Genomic DNA, 18,133 nt, shown 5'->3' with positions numbered 1-18,133 from the left:
TTGCGACACAAGAGCCACTTGATAGGAAGCTGGAGGTCAGGTGATTGAGATTCAAAGCGCGATTAAAGGGAAGCAACTTCTTGTTGATGAAGGGACATTCAGTCGACATCTCAGCTTCTGCGAAGTTTTCCAGAAAGCACCAACGATGTGGACATCGCCGTCAGTATCCCTGCTCCTGTTCGTCTCATTGTTCCATGGATGCAGGAATTTCGTGTGCCCGAGGATCTGCCGATGTTTCTCCAATGCAATCAGGTGCAACAATATAACACAAGGGGCAGCTCCAGTGATGGACCACAGGGATAGAAGATTGTAAGTTGGCAACATGTGGAATAATGCGTTTACAGGGTGGATCTTTTTTTTAATTTTTTTTTTTAAGGCAGCTAATTCGTGTGATTAAGCAATTGCCATTATTATTCCGCGCGTATTTATGCACGGGGCTAAGATCCGCACTGAAACGTCTTTCTTGTTTAGCTCTGCTGTGCTGTTTGTAGAGTTAACAGTGATCAAATCACGCTTCATCACATTTTTAAACCTGTTGTAAGTGGCCTTAATATTGAGCACCCATTTAAAACGGATTTTGGTTCCAGTATTTATTGTACACTTGGGGGGTGGGGGGGGGGGGGGGGGGTGTCTCAGGTGTAACCTTTGATCATTCAACAACCATTACCAGTACTCTGGCATAAAAACATTTTTGGAAGCAATCTCTGCACTCTGAATGTATTCCAAATCAGTCTTAACATACAAACATTATTCCAACACTGCATCTAGTTTCACCAAGTGGCAGTATCTTTTTCTTGTTTTCTTTTATCCTCAACTTTAGCCATGGAAGCACTTTGTATGTTTCTAATTTAAGCATCAGTGGTATGATAAAGTCTGCTTCATTAAAAAACATCAAGAACAAAAAAGACCCCATCCAAACATACACACCTGCTCTGTCAGTAGTATTGTGTGCATGCGTTTTCTGGTAGATAAAACAAAGGCCAGCTGTGTTCTTGTTTTCTTGTGCATCTTCCTTTGAGAACTTTTTATGTTTTACATTCAGACCACTCTAAGTCTTCATAATATTGAGAGATAAATCTGGATCGATCCCTACTGGAGAGTGAAGAACGTCTGCTTCCAAGCATGGACTGTATTTATTTCATTTAAGTAGTACATCACACCCTTTTTTCTTTTTTTTTAAAACACAGTCCCCTGCATGTGTCCAGCTTAATTACCGATGAAGCAAATGTCAAGTTGCTCTCACACATTGTGAGTACACCTCTTTTTGTATGCTTTTCTGGACATTACAGCTCACTTGTTGAGTTTACTGTCAAAAGCCTTGAAGGTGGGTAATCTTGACCTCCTCTTCAGTAACAGAGTACACAACACCTTGACCCTCTTGTGATTAACGTCTGTGAACACCAAGGCTGGCAGCTTTGTGTGTCTATCAAATGCTGCCAGTAATTCTATACACTCGCTCCTGGAACTTTCTGTTCTACCAAATTACAACTTCTATTTGTTTATGATATTGACAGACCATTTCTGTTAGCTGGGAATAATGTATATGTTGCAGATGTGGAAATGTTGCTCACTGGTGGGAAGAGAACTTGCTCTATGCTTATTATGAATGCCTCAAACAACCTAAATGGTGCATTTCTGTTAGAGATAAAAAACAAAACTAAAAAAAACAAAACAGTGTGTCCAGACAGGCTGTAAACAAAACCTAGGAAAATTTCGTTCTAATTGAACACTAAATAGTTGCTATGACAAAACCTGTGCCATGGCTACACTTACCACAGAGCCTCAGATGATTTTAAGATGTCACTACGTCTCTATTACATCATTAAACTGTCCTCCCAATCTTTTTATGCCTCCTTTCGCAGGTTTCTTTATCATCTGTCTTTGCAAACAATTTCAAGCCATTCCTTTGAAGGTTTAAAAGGAGTCCAGAGGATGTACGTATCACATTTCTTTTGCTGAAAAATTCCGACTCACTTGTGATGCTGCTTAAGTGAGGAACAATATGATGAAAATTCATGCTCCAAATATAAGAAGATTTGGGTTTTGCATCAGATAAACTAATTATTGCAGTGTCTCTGCTTTGTTTTTTGTGGCAAATCTCATAAAAATGGTTGCAGTGTGTTTATACTGCACATTAGTCTGACAGTGTGACGTAAATGTTAAGAAGAATCTCACTATTTATTTTCTGCTGTACACAGAGAGATTACTCAAAGCGTAACCCTGAAAACCATTGAGACATTAGCATTTAACAACCTCCTCAGCCTCTCTGAAATGTAAGTCTTTTCTGTGATTCTCCCAGTCCATTAAAGTCACGATTACTGTAGTGCACCCCGGTATGGACTGTATGCTCTGTACTGCTTTGCAGCTCAATCCAGAACACAAGAAGTCTCATGCACATTGGCAGAGGAGCATTTAACAACCTCCCCAAACTTCGCTACTTGTGAGACAACTTAAAATTTATTTATTCATTTGTCAGTTTTTAAAAATTCCTACAGTGCAGTCTGACTTGCAACAAACTTTTTTTTTCATCTTTGTCAAATGAAAGTGACACATTGCTCTTTTTATTTACAGGAGTATTTCAAATACCGGTATTGCAGTTTTTCCTGATGTCACATCAATCAGTTCACTTGAATCTGAGTTCGTCTTGTGAGTAAATTTCTTGTTATATTCATAGAGACTAATACAAAGGAAATCTTCAGTGTTACTGCAAGTCCAGTTTCAACTTATTATTACACTTATTACTATTTTTGCAGGGATATATGCGACAACATCTTCCTTCTAGAAATACCCACAAACGCTTTCACTGGAATGTCAAAGGAATATGTTACAATGTGAGTATTGCAATGTATAGGACACGTTCACTTATTTTGAAATTGTATTATAGCAGTCCAGAAAGTTTGAACATGCAAATGTTTCTTACATTTTCAGGAACCTGTACAACAATGGCATAAGAAAAATACACGAGCATGCCTTCAACGGAACAAAGATAGATAAGCTGTATTTGTTTCATTTTACCACATTATGTCTAATTTCTGTTTAAAATTCTTCTTTTGCACCATTAAAGTTTTGCTCCTTGTGTTCTGCTATGTTTAGGGTATTAAAAAATAATCAAAACCTTAGAGTGATCCATAAAGATGCTTTCACAGGAGGCACGGGCCCTGGAGTCTTGTAAGTTTTTATTTGTATACTCCTAAAAGTCACTTTGTGCTAAGTTTATTTTGATTTATTGAGGAAAGCTAAAGGAAACCCAGCCAGGGTGGGGGGTAGGGTGTTCAACAAACCTAGAGCCAACAAATGAGAAGTTTGCGTCAGGGCGGGTATCCGGTGTAGAATCTTTGAAACATCAAATATTGGGCTCATCATGAGGACAGAGCACAAGAGAGGCGAAGAAGAACTTGCAGGCATGGTGGAGTGGGTTGTCAGGAGAGGGCATGGTTGGGACATGTGACAGAAAGATAGCAACAGTGAAAGGGAAGGTTCAGAAGATGGTGATGGCACCATGATGTATAGTTTGGAGATGGCTACTCTGAAAGTTAGAGAGGTAATGCTGAAGTAGTCTGGACATGTGCAGAGGAGGGACAGTGAATATATTGGACAAAGGATGCTGAAGATGGAGATCCCAGGCAGGAGAAGAAGAATAAGATTTGTGGATATGGTGAAGAAGGACATTTAAGCAGAGTTTGTGTGACAGAGGAGGGTACTAGAGAAAGGGTGTGGTGGAGGCAGATGATCTTCTGTTTTGGCCCCTAAAGCGAGCAGCTGAAAGGAAAGAAGAAGAAATAGGGGAAGAAGAATAGGGAAGCAAAAGGAGGAAGATGCTTACTAAACACACCAGTTAAACTTTAAGACTCGACACAGGCTGTATTCTGTGTCTGGACATGGTCTTACTCTCCCGAATTGCTTTTATGTCCTTCATAATTTTCATGTAATCTTCAAAGAACACACTGTGGACTTCAGCTCAGCAGAGAGAAACAGTAACAGTCTGATGAACAATGGCAGTGTAAAACAGCACAGTGGACACAAAAACTCTGTCACACTGTATTAATGTCGGTTATTTTTTTCACAGGGATGTTTCTGCCACAGCTCTCACAAAGCTGCCATCACAGGGACTGGAGTCAGTTCTAGTGTTGTTTGCTCAGTCCGCCTACACCTTGAAGAGTCTGCCTCCTCTGCAGGGACTGTGGAGTCTGCGAGAAGCTCATCTCACCTACAACAGCCACTGCTGTGCACTGCTGAACTGGAACACTCACAGGTAACTTACACTGTGCATGCTCAAAGCTCAACCCTACCCCATGACTCTTTGAATTTCCATGCAGTAGTCTAAATTTAAGTCCATCAAAATCAGAATCCTTTGCTTATTAAGCAATGCTGAATTGCGTTACACAATATATCACAGGTTTCACAAACATCTGCACCTGAAATATGCCATGTAATGGTGACATAACTTTTTATTATGTTCTTGCTTTTCTACAGAGACTTACCAATTAATCCTGTGTGGAATAACAGCTCTACAGCCTGTATTGAGAGAGATCCAGCCGGCAGGTAAATCATTTGATTCAGCAATATTTACCTGTCCTAAATCTCATTTTTATTTTTACTCTAATAAACTTTACACCTTATTGAAATCAACTTACAAGTGTGTTTGAAATGGATTTGCCCCTTGGTTTACTTTACTTACCATACTTCACTTATTTTAAGATATCTTCATTCTGAGCTCTTTATTTAAACAATATCTTCTTTTTTTTTTTCCATTTAAATCTCCTTCAAAAGCAGGGTTCAGCCTGTAATCGGAGGGTTAACAGACACATCTCTACTTACGGGCGTGCCGTACTTCTCGGAAGGTGACCTGCTTGCTGAAGATGAAAGCTATGAAGTTGTGAATTTCCACTATCCAGAACTGGACCTCTGCCAGACCACCCTCACTCTGGTTTGCACACCTGAGGCAGATGCTTTCAACCCCTGTGAAGACATCGCGGGTTTCAGTTTTCTCAGAGTAGCTATTTGGTTCATCAATTTATTGGCTATTACAGGTAATCTGACAGTGCTGCTGGTCTTCTTCAGCAGCCGGAACAAGCTGACAGTACCTCGCTTCCTCATGTGCCACCTGGCTTTTGCAGACCTTTGCATTGGGGTCTACCTTCTGATGATAGCTACTGTAGACTTGCGTACTCGTGGTAGCTACAGTCAGCACGCCATTGAATGGCAGACAGGACCTGGTTGTAGTGCTGCTGGCTTCCTGTCAGTTTTTGGTGGGGAGCTGTCAGTTTACACACTTTCTACCATCATCCTGGAGCGTTGGCACACCATCACCAATGCTATGCAGGTAGAGCGCCACCTGGTTCTTATGCAAGCTGCAGGCATAATGGCAGTAGGTTGGCTCATCTGTCTGGGGATGGGGATACTGCCCTTGATTGGTGTCAGTAGCTACACCAAAGTCAGCATGTGCTTACCCATGGACATAGAGACTCCTTTGGCTCAGGCTTTTGTCATAATTATCCTGCTCCTCAATGTGGGAGCCTTCCTCGTTGTTTGCGTTTGCTATGTGCTGATCTACCTGGCTGTAAAAAACCCTGACTTACCCAGAAGAAGTGCAGACACCAGGATCGCACAGCGCATGGCGGTACTCATCTTCACGGATTTTCTGTGCATGGCACCCATCTCCTTCTTTGCCATCTCTGCTGCTTTTAAGTTTCCCCTCATCACAGTTACCAACTCCAAAATTCTGTTGGTCCTCTTTTTTCCCATCAATTCGTGTGCCAATCCCTTCCTCTATGCTATCTTCACTAAAGCTTTCAGAAAGGATGCTTATAAACTCATGAGTACCATAGGCTGCTGTATAAACAAGGCTGCTCATACAGAAAGGAAATAGAAAAGAAATGCATACAAATTTCCAATTGCATCAAACAGTAAATGTCTGTATTATATATATCAGCATCATATACAGTGTTGGTCAAGTTACTTGAAAAAAGTAATCAGTAACTAATTACTGATTACTTCCCCAAAAAAGTAATCCCGTTACTTTACTGATGACTTATTTTCAAAAGTAATTAATTACTTAGTTACTTAGTTACTTTTTAAAAACACGATTTACAACCTGAATAGGTGATAAAGCGATGGATCTTTCAGCCCAATTCTACTTTTTCTGCATAATCCAGCTTACAAAGTGTAATCAAATGGAAAAGTGTCTTTTTAACTCTTGTTTTATTAGTTTTAATCTTTTAACTTTATGCATCAAGCAAAAATTTAATTATATGCAACATTCTCTGACTGGAAGAAATTTGTTTAACATTTAAACCTATTTTCTGCACATTCCAGCACATAAAATAAAATATTATTTTGTGTTTACACTCAGTCTTTCAAATAGATGCCATTAAAACACAGCAGAAAATAAATAAAGTCAAAGACTAGCGGTCCTGTTGCTCTATTTTCACCTATAAAGCAGGAGTGGGGTAGGCGGAGGTTTGCCTAAAATAACGGTCTTAGTAACGCAGTAACGCAGCATTCCTACGGGAAAGTAACGGTAATCTAATTACCGTTTTTGCAATAGTAATCCCTTACTTTGCTCGTTACTTGAAAAAAGTAATCGTATTACAGAAACGCATTACAACTAACGAGTTACTGCCCATCTCTGATCATATATAGTCTAATACTGTGACTTACTCTTGAAAGTAGTCTGCTCCATCATCTTGTTTACTTCATATGTAATTCATTGTTGCATGAGTATGCAGAAGGAGCCACTTTCATAAGCATAAGAATGTAAGTGAGACTAGCCATACATATACAGTTAGATAAATAATTTATTGGACTAAGACAGTTGTTGACCAGAAAATTTTTGGCTTTTATTTTTTTATTTTTTTGCATTTCCTGATTAAGAATTACAGAAATTTCAGTACTCCATTTTGAGATGGTCAAAAATAATTGGACAGTTGACTGACAAGTGATTCAATGACAAAGCGATGCCTATTTCCTTGTTATTTAATGACAAATTAAGTACTCACACTAATGCACAGGTTGAATGCATGGTTGAAACTTAATTTTATAGCTTTTCACTGTCATTTTAAAAATGAGACCCAAATGAATGTATGTGCAAATGAGGGAGACTTATGATTTAAATCATGTTACATTATCAGTCAAACATGGTGGAGGCAATTTTATCGCTGTATAACAATGTATGGCTGTCAGTGAGTCTGGATCAGAGGTGATTATTGACGATGTATCTGCTGATATAAGTAGCAGAATGAACTGTTAAGTGTGCTGGGCCATGATCTCTGCTCAGATTCAACCAAATGCTGCACAGCCAATCAGACAGTGCTTCACAGTACAGATGGACAATGACCCAAAGCACACTGCACAAGCAGAGAGAGTTTCTCAAGGCAAAGAAATGGGATATTCTTCAGTGGTCAAGTCAGCTTCTCAGTTACTGAAGACAAAACTGAGAGACCCACAAACAAGAAGCAACTGAAAGCAGCTGCAGTAAAGGCCTGGGAGAGTATTTCAAGGGAGGCAGTCATTAATAGTAAATGATTAAAGTATTAAAATGTCCCTTGTATTTAGGTTTATGTTACTTTGTACAATTATTTTTGAGCCTCTGATTTTTTTTTTTTTTGTAAAAATAAAAAAATAACTGGAAGTCTGTGCTTGAATCTCATCAGTATGTGAGGACTCAGGGCTGTGTGTCGGACAGGGTCGTCTGCAGTACGGGGGCCCCACAGGGAACGGTTCTGGCTCCGTTCCTCTTCACCATCTACACTGCAGACTTCTCCCACAATTCCACCCAGTGCTTCCTGCAGAAGTTCTCTGATGACTCTGCAATAGTCGGCCTCATCACTGATGGGGACGACAAGGAGTACAGAGGTCTGACCCAAGACTTTGTGGACTGGTGCCAGCTGAACTACCTCCAGATCAACGCCAGTAAAACCAAGGAGCTGGTGGTAGACTTCCGCAGGCACAAGCATTCTCCACTGCAACCACTGAACATCCAGGGTATGGACATTGAGGCTGTGGACAGCTACAGGTACCTTGGTGTTCATCTGAACAACAGACTGGACTGGACTCATAACTCAGACGCCCTCTACAGGAAAGGGCAGAGCAGGCTGTACCTGCTGCGGAGACTCAGGTCGTTTGGAGTGGAGGGCCCACTCCTGAAGAAATTCTATGACTCTGTTGTGGCTTCTGCTATCTTTTATGGCGTGGTCTGCTGGGGCGGCAGCATCTCTGCTGGGGACAGGAAGAGACTGAACAGGGTGATCCGAAGGGCCAGCTCTGTTCTAGGATGCCCTCTGGACCCAGTGGAGGTGGTGAGTGACAGGAGAACGGCGGCTAAGCTGTCATCCCTGATGGACAACATCTCCCACCCCATGCAGCAGACTGTGACAGCACTGAGCAGCTCCTTCAGTGGGAGACTGCGGCACCCACGGTGTGGGACGGAGAGATTTCGCAGGTCTTTCCTCCCCACTGCTGTCAGACTCCATAATAAAGACTTTAACTGAACAAACACACACATCCACACATGTGCAATAACACTAAGTGCAATAATCTTTTCTGGCATCGTTGTATTTTTACTCAGTTGTATATAGCATTCGTATTCTATTTTTATCTTATTGTATATTTTTATTCTATTTTATTCTACTGTATATAGTATATTATTTTATTCTATTCTGTACAGCTGTGTACTGTATTTATTCTTATTGTATTCTAATTTTTGCGTCATAACTTCTGCACTGTCCACTTCCTGCTGTGACAAAACAAATTTCCCACGTGTGGGACTAATAAAGGTTATCTTATCTTATCTTATCTTATCTTATCTTATCTTATCTTATCTTGATTGTTTGATTTTAAATCCACTGTAGTGGTGTACAGGGACAAAACTACAACATGTGTGTCTGTGTCCAGCAAATTATGGATCTAATTTTTAAAAAATAAACATTTACTTAAGGTTTTTTTTCTCTTCTTTTTCCATATCTTGACTGCACAAGCAAGTATTCCACGGAAAAGGTAATCAGGATGTGAGAATAAGTAATCCTACACAGGAATTAGACTGTATGTAATACTGTGTCAAACCTCGTACCTGAAAGAGGAAGGAGATACAAACATCTGTCATGATGATGCTGATGCACTTTTGGAGATGGTCTGGTGTGTAATTAGAAAGTATGAGCAATTATGAATTTGCATTCTGTGAAGTTGCACAAAGAACTGAGTAATATCTAGTATATGATATCGTCTCTCAAATCCTACTTGAGTTTAAACCCACTCCACAGGTGTTTCCAGAGGAGAGTGCTGACTGGTCAGGAGAGAGAAAGTTAAAATGTAACCGTTAACACTGATAATGTTTGGTGAAGCTTTACAATGAGAAATGAATTCAATTTAAAAAGAAAATCAAGGTAGAAAAGGGTATAACAATGGTTCACTTTAATAGTCGAAGCTTACAGTAGCTTGCAAAAGTATTCAGCCCCCCTTCCACATTTTGTCACATTACAGCCACAAACATGAATCAATTATATTGGAATTCCACGTGAAAGACCAATACAAAGTGGCAAACACGTGAGAAGTGGAACCAAAATCATACATGATTCCAAACATTTTTTACAAATAAATAACTGAAAAGTTGGGTGTGCGTAATTATTCAACCCCCTGAGTCAATACTTTGTAGAACCACCTTTTGCTGCAGTTACAGCTGCCAGTCTTTTAGGGTATGTCTCTACGAGCTTTGCACATCTAGAGACTGAAATCCTTGCCCATTCTTCTTTGCAAAACAGCTCCAGCTCAGTCAGATTAGATGGACAGCGTTTGTGAACAGCAGTTTTCAGATCTTGCCACAGATATAATGTATAAAGTAAGAAATAAATTGCTTCCAAAAGAAATGTATGTAAGAAATGTAAATTGTTCATAAAAAGAAAAGGTGGGTATAACTTAAGAGGGAAATGGAATTTAAAAATACAAAGTGCTAGAACAACTTTAAAAACTATGTCTATCTCAATTGCAGGAGTTAAATTATGGAACAGTCTAACAGAAGAAATAAAAGAAAGTAAAAATGTAACATGGTAGACTAATGTGCCTGTGTTAATTCAGCTCCATATTATTGTGTGAAGTTGCACTGGGTTGGGAGTGGTTTTGTGTGTGTGTGACATTTTTGGTGAGCCAATGGCTGGAATGGGGTTGGACTAATTAGAGGCAGGTGTACTTGATTGCACTGATACACTGGTCTACTTATAGCCCACACTACAAACACTGCTGTGTCGTTTTGTCTCTCTGTGCAGGTATGTAATGTGATGAAATCAGATATGTTTGGGATGGATGGGTTTTGTGCTATGAATTCTATAGTGAATGTGTCGTTTTGTCTCTCTGTGCAGGCCAGGGCTTATTATATGCCACAGCCTAAAGGCAGCAGAGTTGCAGAGGCTAGAGTGACCACTGGCTATATGCTTGCAGGGTGGTGGGTCTCCAAGGACAACTTCTAACCCTTTTAAAGGCAACACGTGGAGTGCAACTGGCCGTGTGGCATAGCTGGCTCTGGCCTTGGGACTGTGTGTTTTTATACGATTCATAAATGGAACACTGGACTGTTTTATCTTTTATCTTTTGATATTTTTTGTCAAATTATCTTTTAGAACTTTATTGACTGTCATCTTTTTGCCCACGACTGAGACGGTTGGTCAGACCTAGAGTCTTTCTTTGGGTGTGTTACAAAAACATAAACCAGTTTAAATTAAAATATAAAAACCCAATTTTAAATAAGTATAAGAATGAAGCAAACAGGGTTAACCCAGGACGGTAATGTTGCTGGTAACGGTGTTGTAGTTCTTTTTTTTGTTTTGTTTGTTTGTTTTTCCATAACTTGTGAATCTGCAAATTTGGGTAGGGAAAGATAAGTATATACTTCTGCCTACTCCTTTTCAAACAAATAATGGAATGATATCTTGTAATGATTGTGAAGACACGTTTGAAATGTTTGAAATAAAAATGAACTGAACTGAAATGTGTGCTATTTAACTAAAAATGCAGCCAAGGTGGGTTTTTGTTTTGTTTTTTTAAAATAAACATTTTAAAATATTTACAGAACAATCAGGTGTTCTCCATCAAATTTGATGCCACACAAATTATTTGTGCCACTATGCGATAAAGGAGAACAACAGCCTGATACCTGCAGGCCTGACAACAGGAGATTTAGCACTCCTGTAACACCTGTAACATTCAGTAGTCACCTCATTGTTCTGACACACACAACAAAACTATTGACTACACTACACACTAACTACACAAGATTTTCGCTAAACGTCAAAAATCTCTCACATCACTCCTAAAACGTCCCCCCTTCCTAAACAACTAAATGCCATGTTCCCCGCTGTTTTTCTACTCCCTGTCTTTCTTGCTCCCTTTCCTTTCCCCTAGTCATGTCTGTCACGTATGTAACAACTGAAAATAAAATAAAATACACAATAATAATAATAACAAAGAAAAAATGTTGACTCTCAGCATTACTGTTCACGAGAAAATACAGTAATGTGATAAAAACAAGCACCTAAACTCCAACAGTAACTGAACAGCGTTCCTAGAACATGACTGAAATTTCAACAACAGCTTCTAAATGGACCTTGGATTCTTATTCTATTTGTGGAAGATCAGTAGCAAAAGTGACCACGTGGTGGAGTAGTTTGATTTAGTAGTAGCTTTTGTTTTGTTGTTATTTTTGTAACTCTAAGATTAAAGAGATCTTGTGTTCCTCTGTAGGTTTCATATAAGTTTTTCTTATTAGGTAATAGATTATTTGCAACTTTTTTCAATAGAAATTAAGAAAACAATAGAAAAGAAATAACAGAAAAATAAATACTAACTATATTATCTAGTTTTATTGAGTGATTGTAATAATCCTGCTTTTACAGCTGACTTCAGGCTGACTTTCAGTATTTCCCACAGACAGCATAAAGATATATCATCTATATGTTCTATAGTCTCTAGTATTTCCACACGCAGTCCCGCCTTCGTGGGATTCCATCTGTGACGTCCCACTTGGTAAGCGTTTTTCCCCCTCTTCAGCTACGTGGTGTTGCAACTATTTACACAAGCGACGCTGAAGCCACTCTGCTGGGTGATGTTGGATATTGTCGCAGCTGAATTGTGCGTTTTGGCACAATCCCGTCATATTTAAAACGCTTGCGGACCTGTGCTGTGGGACGAAAAGAAGCAGTTTAAGTTCTCGGGACCGGTCATGGCAAAGAAATCAGAAAAACCCGATTGGGTGGTTTTGTTTTCTACGACTATAGCAATACTTGTGTGGATTCCTGTCAGCGGTAAGTTGTTAATTTTCTTTCAAAGACTGTGTTTTGCTGCACTGACATCATTCTCATAAAGTTCAGAGCTCGGTCCGGGTCTCCTGTCCACTACTTTGCAGAGAGGGAAGTATGACGGACCGCAGCTGGGACAGATATAAATATCTGATTAAATAGTTTTGTATCAGTCTCTGGAAAACCGAGAAGGTTTCTTTGGATTTCTTTTTGTAGCATTTTGCTTTTTAATTAAGTCACAAAATGTGGCATAAACGGAACGGTGGGAGTGAGAGCGCGTCAGGATAGCTATAAATTAAAAATCCCGTGAGTTATAATTCATAGAAAAGTTTCAAAAATGCTGACTGCATAAACTGTATTTCCATTTTACCATTTATTCATTCTAACATAAGCTAACATGCCTTTTGTAAACAGCACAACCTTCCGGGACCTCGGAGCCTCTTGTGATACCTCGAGTTGTTTCTCGGATGTATCTGAGTCCAGATGAGCTCAGGAAACTCCGCTTTAAGCCCACAGTAGGCACCATTCAGCTGTCAGAGGGCCATGAAGCCAAACTGAACTGTTCCATTGAAATTCCTGATACCAGACTGGAGCCCGCCATCCTGTGGGTGAAGGATAGTAAGGAGCTGTCACCAAACATCCATGTGGTGATGTATGAGCTCCACTCCATCACAGATGGGGTATCAACTCTCCTCTCCACTGTCATGTATGTATCACATGAAGGTGAAATGTGTGTGATATGACAGGTTAGGTACATAAACTGAAGTGTCCTTATGCATTACATATTACAGCATTAAACATGTGCAGAGAGTGGATGCTGGAGATTATCATTGCCGACTGAGTATCAGCAACATGTTGGTAGAGTCTGATCCGATCAGCATTCGGGTAGAAGGTGAGTTTTAGTATCCAGAGTATTCAAAACTTCTTTGTCCACACGTTTCTCAGTTCTTTCACACTTCTTTAATCTGACTTAGGGCTGCCAACATTTGTCAAGCAACCAGAGGACATGTCTGCATGACTTTCCGCAAGAGTCTGTTTCTTAGACCATGCACAAGTGAGGAGCACTGCTTTCCACCAATGTTCATGACGACCTTCTGAATGACTTCAAAGGTGTACTTAAGTTCCTTTGGATAGTCTATGTTGAGGGCAAAAAGAAGACCCATCAGCATGGAAATGGCACTCAGGACATCCCTCAGATTAGACAGGATTACTGCCGCATAAAGGACAACCAACACATCGATGATGCCTTTTTTTTTTCACCATCACAATGCCAACTTTCAACTCTTAGTAAACGTGTCTTCAATATCTGTGGGTTATAAAAGGGTTCAAAGACAAAAAGAACAAAAAAATATTTACCATACTTGACTTAGAAAAATACACAATGTCCCTTGTGCTTTAGAATTCATGTCTTTCCAAAGAAGAGCCATACTGATGCCTTGGATGATGGTGATTGACTTTGGGTAACACTTATTAGTTGTTGAAGTTTTTTTCAGAATGAGATATGCACCCCCATGTTACAAATCCATTTCTTGCTTTAAACAAAGACCATGTTCATAATTAACAGAGCATGTCTTCATTTGCAGAATGCAAACAAAAATTTAAATTTAAATTTACCTGTGCTAAATATTGGCTGTGCTCTGAGTCAAATGTAACTGAGAATACATGAAATGTGCAAACTGAAGCTAAACTGCAGGATCAGAATGTGGCTCCACAGACAATGCTTCTTTAATCAGTAACAGATTTTTTTTCCTCTTATATTAACAGCATGAAAAAAGAGCAGGTTGGCTGGACCAGGTTGCATAACTGGCACTGAATATCAACATCCAGCTTTACCCAGCTGTCCAATGACTCTGGGCCAGTGACCTTTAACTGCTTACCCAGTCTACACAATCTCTTTTCCAGGGTCCAGGACATTTCACCCAAGTATTGCCCCCGACAGCTGTAGTAGCCACTGCAACCCCTTAAATAACCTAATATCTCAGCCATTACAATATACAATGTGAGAAATCAAACGCAAAGCTGTAGTGAACAGTACAGCAGCGAAATGTCAAAGACCCTGGTGAAGACATGAGTAAACACAAGAAACTAACATTAATGCTAGTTTGCCAGTTAGTATCTCTGAAACCCAGACCAAATCCAGTGTCACAGATCTCATAATAATACATTTGGTAAGGAAAGAGTATAGATGTTATCTTGTGGCATCCACAGGGAGTAGGGTGTTAACCCTTTGAGTTAAAGCCTAAAGTCTGCACTTCAATCACATCTTGATTGTTTGATTTAAATCCACTCTGGTGGTGTAATTATTGAATTAACTAAAAGAAACGATGCTAACCTTCACAGTCTTGAAAGTGTGTGAGGGATCTTCCTTAAGAAAATGAGGTCCTCTGTCCTCTTCCTTTGTGTAGAGCTCTGGTCAAAGAAGTCAAAAAGAAAACAATAAAACTTTTTAAACAGTATTTATGAAGCATGTAGACAGCTACAAATTCACAGCTTTTTGCTAAATAATTCCATCAATATATGATTATCATTGGAGATAACTGGGTCAATTACACCTGTCTTGTTTGTTTTAATATTTTTGATATCTTTTAATTTGAGTCAGGCTGATCAGCACATTCAAGCAGAATATGATACCCAACCTATCACCAATATACACCGATTCTGTAAAAGTTAACACACTAAGTTTCCAGTTGTGAAATATGATGACAGACTTTACTTATCAGCTTTCTTTGAAAGAGTTCATCAGTTGAACTGGATAACCTAAAACTTAAACAAAGGAGAACATTTAGCAGTTGAACACTTACATCATCATCGAAGCATTTTATGAGCCTATAGCCCTGCTATGCCGCTCTTGGTTTTGTACAGTTCCATGAACCTCTCCATATTGGTCAAGCACAGCAAAGCGGGACCCTTTCAGGTCAACAGATGTGAGTTGGGCAAATTCTGCTTCAGCCTGAGCAATGGAAGAAGAGGGGTGGGGAGTACAGGCAGAATTTTTTAAAAATGCTTTGAGACCTAAATTTAAGCAAACTGTCATCTGAGACCCATTAGAGAAAACACACACACACACATAAGCAAACAAACAAAAAGATGCACGTTATCTGCTGTTCAGCGAACAAGCATGTTCAGAGAACAACAAGCTCTGTCTTGAAATCTTTTAAAGTAGAATGAGTGTGAAAATGACTCTTATGTGACAAACCTTCAGTTATGGATTTTATTACAACCACAAGACCCTAAAAAGTCTGCTCCATTGCTTTTGTTAATGAATCATTTGTTGGTAGCGTTTCTGAATATTTAGTTTATGCCACCTGCATGTGATCATCGATAGCGCAATATTACTTCTTCAGAAGTTACCCTGACACTACAATCTTTATATCATTTGTTCTACAGAGCTATTAAATTACAATATAATCTGTGGTGTTTCCCGTATGAAAAAATACACAAAAGGTAACTTACCATTTGACTCCATTGACAAAAATAAATGCCCAGCATCAAGTTTGGCTTCACAGACCTAAAATAAAATAAAGATATATGTTATAATTATATTGTTGTATATAAACAATGTTAATATTGTTACAACACAGGGAATGCAGTTAAATTAAAAGCTAAATTATGCACACACACACACACACACACACACACACACACACACACACACACACACACACACACAATCAGAAACAACCCAAGGGACTTCTGCAGTATACCATGCCAAAAATCAGTGTCTCTGATACCAATTATTAGTTATTATTCATTATTAATTATTAGTATGGAAACTCACACAATTTGGTCATACTGATCACAAGAGTTCAAAAATATGGAGCTGTTGTTAAGCATAAAGTATTTCAGGGAAAGTAATAATTGTACAATATCATTACTGCAAGAAATAATCACACTGGAGGACAATCTGATAAAAACTAATATAATGCTGGTTTGCAGACCATATTTTGTCTCAATCCTCAGTGCACTCTTGCAGCTTAGCATGCAGCAGTACATAACAACTTAAGTGATTACATAGGGGTAAACAGATGACATCAAGCATAGCAGTCCTGCCAAAAGTTATTTTTGAACCCAGTCAGTTATTGGAAATATTGCCAAAATGAACTTCCACCAAAATACAACAGCCTGTGAACTTGAAAGAAATTTACAAGTACAGAGACAATATGAAATGAGCTTCATTAATTAGCTGAATTAGCTTGCTAATATCGCAACAGTGGTTGAATGTGAAACCTTAAAGCTAGAGGCAAAATAGAAAAAGACGCCTCATGCCATAAATTCAAAACATGTTCCAACTTTTGTAGCTCTCTTTCCTTATAGTTACGACCAATGTTACTCACCTTGAAAGCAGATTCCAATGAAGACAGTTAGAAAACGTCCAAGTAAAGTGACCATGTTGTTAACCGCTAATTCCCAAGAGGGTTATTGATCCCCTGTTGATCCTCTACCCAATCACACAAGCCAAGGTGTGGGTCACAATCAGCCAAGGTTTCGAGTTAACCCATTGTAAAACCTGACCCCACTTTATCATGTGATTTACTGAGATCAAATGGCTCAGGATGTGAGAGAAACCTAAAGAAGTCCAGACGCTTTTCTTTCCAAGCTCCATAGACTACGATGACTTAAATGACTGAGAACCTTCACAGACATTTTGGACCAGCAGCTGTTTCTTTCCTTCTTCATACTTTTACTTTATGTCTTTCTGGTATAAGTTAACCTTGGTTTCATCTGTACAAAACTTTTTGTAAAGCTGGTCAGATTCTTTTAGATGTTTTCTAGCAAAGTGTCATTTGGCCTTCTTGTTTTTGAGTGTGACCAGTAGTTCGTTGCTCATTGTAAACCATCTGTATTTTAATTTTTGAAGTCGTCTGTTGGCCGTAGATCATGATATTGTTACGTCTACCTCCTTGATAGTGTTCTTGACTTGATTAGATGTAGTTTTGAAGCTGTTTTTCTTCACCATGGAAATAATTCTGTGATCACGCACTTTAGTTCTCTGTGGTCTTTCAGGGCTTTCATTGGTCCTGAACTGGTCAGTTTATTGCTTCTTTTTAAGAATTGTGCTGTCTCTCTAATAGCTTCATTTTGTTTCATCAACCTAATGATGACCCCCCTCACCGGTATGGACATCTCTTTGGTCTTGTATTTAAAATTACCAGGAAAAGCTATAAACCCCCCCACAACAATACATCAAATCAACTCCAGATATTATGTTTGCTTCATTTGTCATGAAATGAAAGGCCTACCCTGACCATGAAAGTTCTTATCATTCAACTGATAGTAAACTTTTAGTCCCTGAAAATGGGAGACTGTGTATAAAACACCCAGTACGAAATGTTCCCTAAAGTTGTCATATTCATATCACTTTATGTGTTAGATCAGGACAGAACTGAAAGACATTAGTTTAAGTTTTAAAACAGAATTAACCAGAGAATTCAGGGAATTTGTCTTGACTAACTGATTATTTCACTCTACATTAATGTTAACATCAATGTAGGCTTTTTTTTTTGTCATGACTGCCTGCAGGTTTCCCCAACCTTATAAACAGTTCATCTATATAATGACTGAAAATGGTACCACTGACTAACAATGGGTCGTGAGGTCATTGTTAGGCAATGGTACTAGTTTCGGTCTGAAAAAGTCACTGGGATGGGTGAAGAAACGTTTCTCACAGTGAAAACGAAACATCCATCCATGAATTTGAATGCTAATCAATAAAATTAAAAAAAAAACAAAAAAAAAAAACGAAACATCCAGATGTTGTTGGAATGTTTTAAATTAATAATCAGTTGTTTGAGAAAACCCCTTCCCACCAAACTTCAAATCTTACTTTACTTACTGTCAGACCTACTCTACAT

The 18,133-nt window shown here is 38.9% G+C and overlaps 2 protein-coding genes across 5 annotated transcripts in view; both read left to right on the top strand.

Moving 5' to 3' along the window:
- Positions 1-79: 79 nt before the first annotated feature.
- On the top strand, positions 80-7,620 carry lhcgr (luteinizing hormone/choriogonadotropin receptor). Of its 2 annotated transcripts, none has more exons than XM_024804659.2 (11): positions 80-309; positions 1,863-1,934; positions 2,199-2,273; positions 2,366-2,440; positions 2,572-2,646; positions 2,754-2,831; positions 2,929-2,997; positions 3,094-3,168; positions 4,067-4,252; positions 4,474-4,542; positions 4,774-7,620. In XM_024804659.2, exons 1-11 carry the CDS (start codon positions 146-148, stop codon positions 5,867-5,869), a joined length of 2,034 nt encoding a protein of 677 aa, XP_024660427.2. In that variant the 5' UTR covers positions 80-145; the 3' UTR covers positions 5,870-7,620. The 2 variants fall into 2 exon arrangements, with proteins under 2 accessions (XP_024660427.2, XP_076747912.1); XM_076891797.1 differs by having other exon boundaries at positions 4,771-7,620.
- Positions 7,621-12,029: 4,409 nt separating this feature from the next.
- mertka (c-mer proto-oncogene tyrosine kinase a) overlaps positions 12,030-18,133 on the top strand; it is a 28,358-nt gene continuing 22,254 nt past the window's right edge. For 2 of the 3 annotated variants that reach the window (XM_076891796.1, XM_024804655.2), the window contains exons 1-3: positions 12,030-12,287; positions 12,696-12,987; positions 13,073-13,173. In XM_076891796.1, the coding sequence (XP_076747911.1) occupies positions 12,206-12,287; positions 12,696-12,987; positions 13,073-13,173 (475 nt within the window). In that variant the 5' untranslated portion in view covers positions 12,030-12,205. The remainder of the gene's footprint in view (positions 12,288-12,695; positions 12,988-13,072; positions 13,174-18,133) is intronic. The other variant, XM_024804656.2, reaches the window with a different exon arrangement.

The sequence above is a fragment of the Maylandia zebra genome, linkage group LG13, assembly GCF_041146795.1.
Source record: "Maylandia zebra isolate NMK-2024a linkage group LG13, Mzebra_GT3a, whole genome shotgun sequence".
In the NCBI taxonomy this organism is placed as follows: domain Eukaryota; kingdom Metazoa; phylum Chordata; class Actinopteri; order Cichliformes; family Cichlidae; genus Maylandia; species Maylandia zebra.
This window is presented reverse-complemented; position numbering and strand designations above follow the sequence as displayed.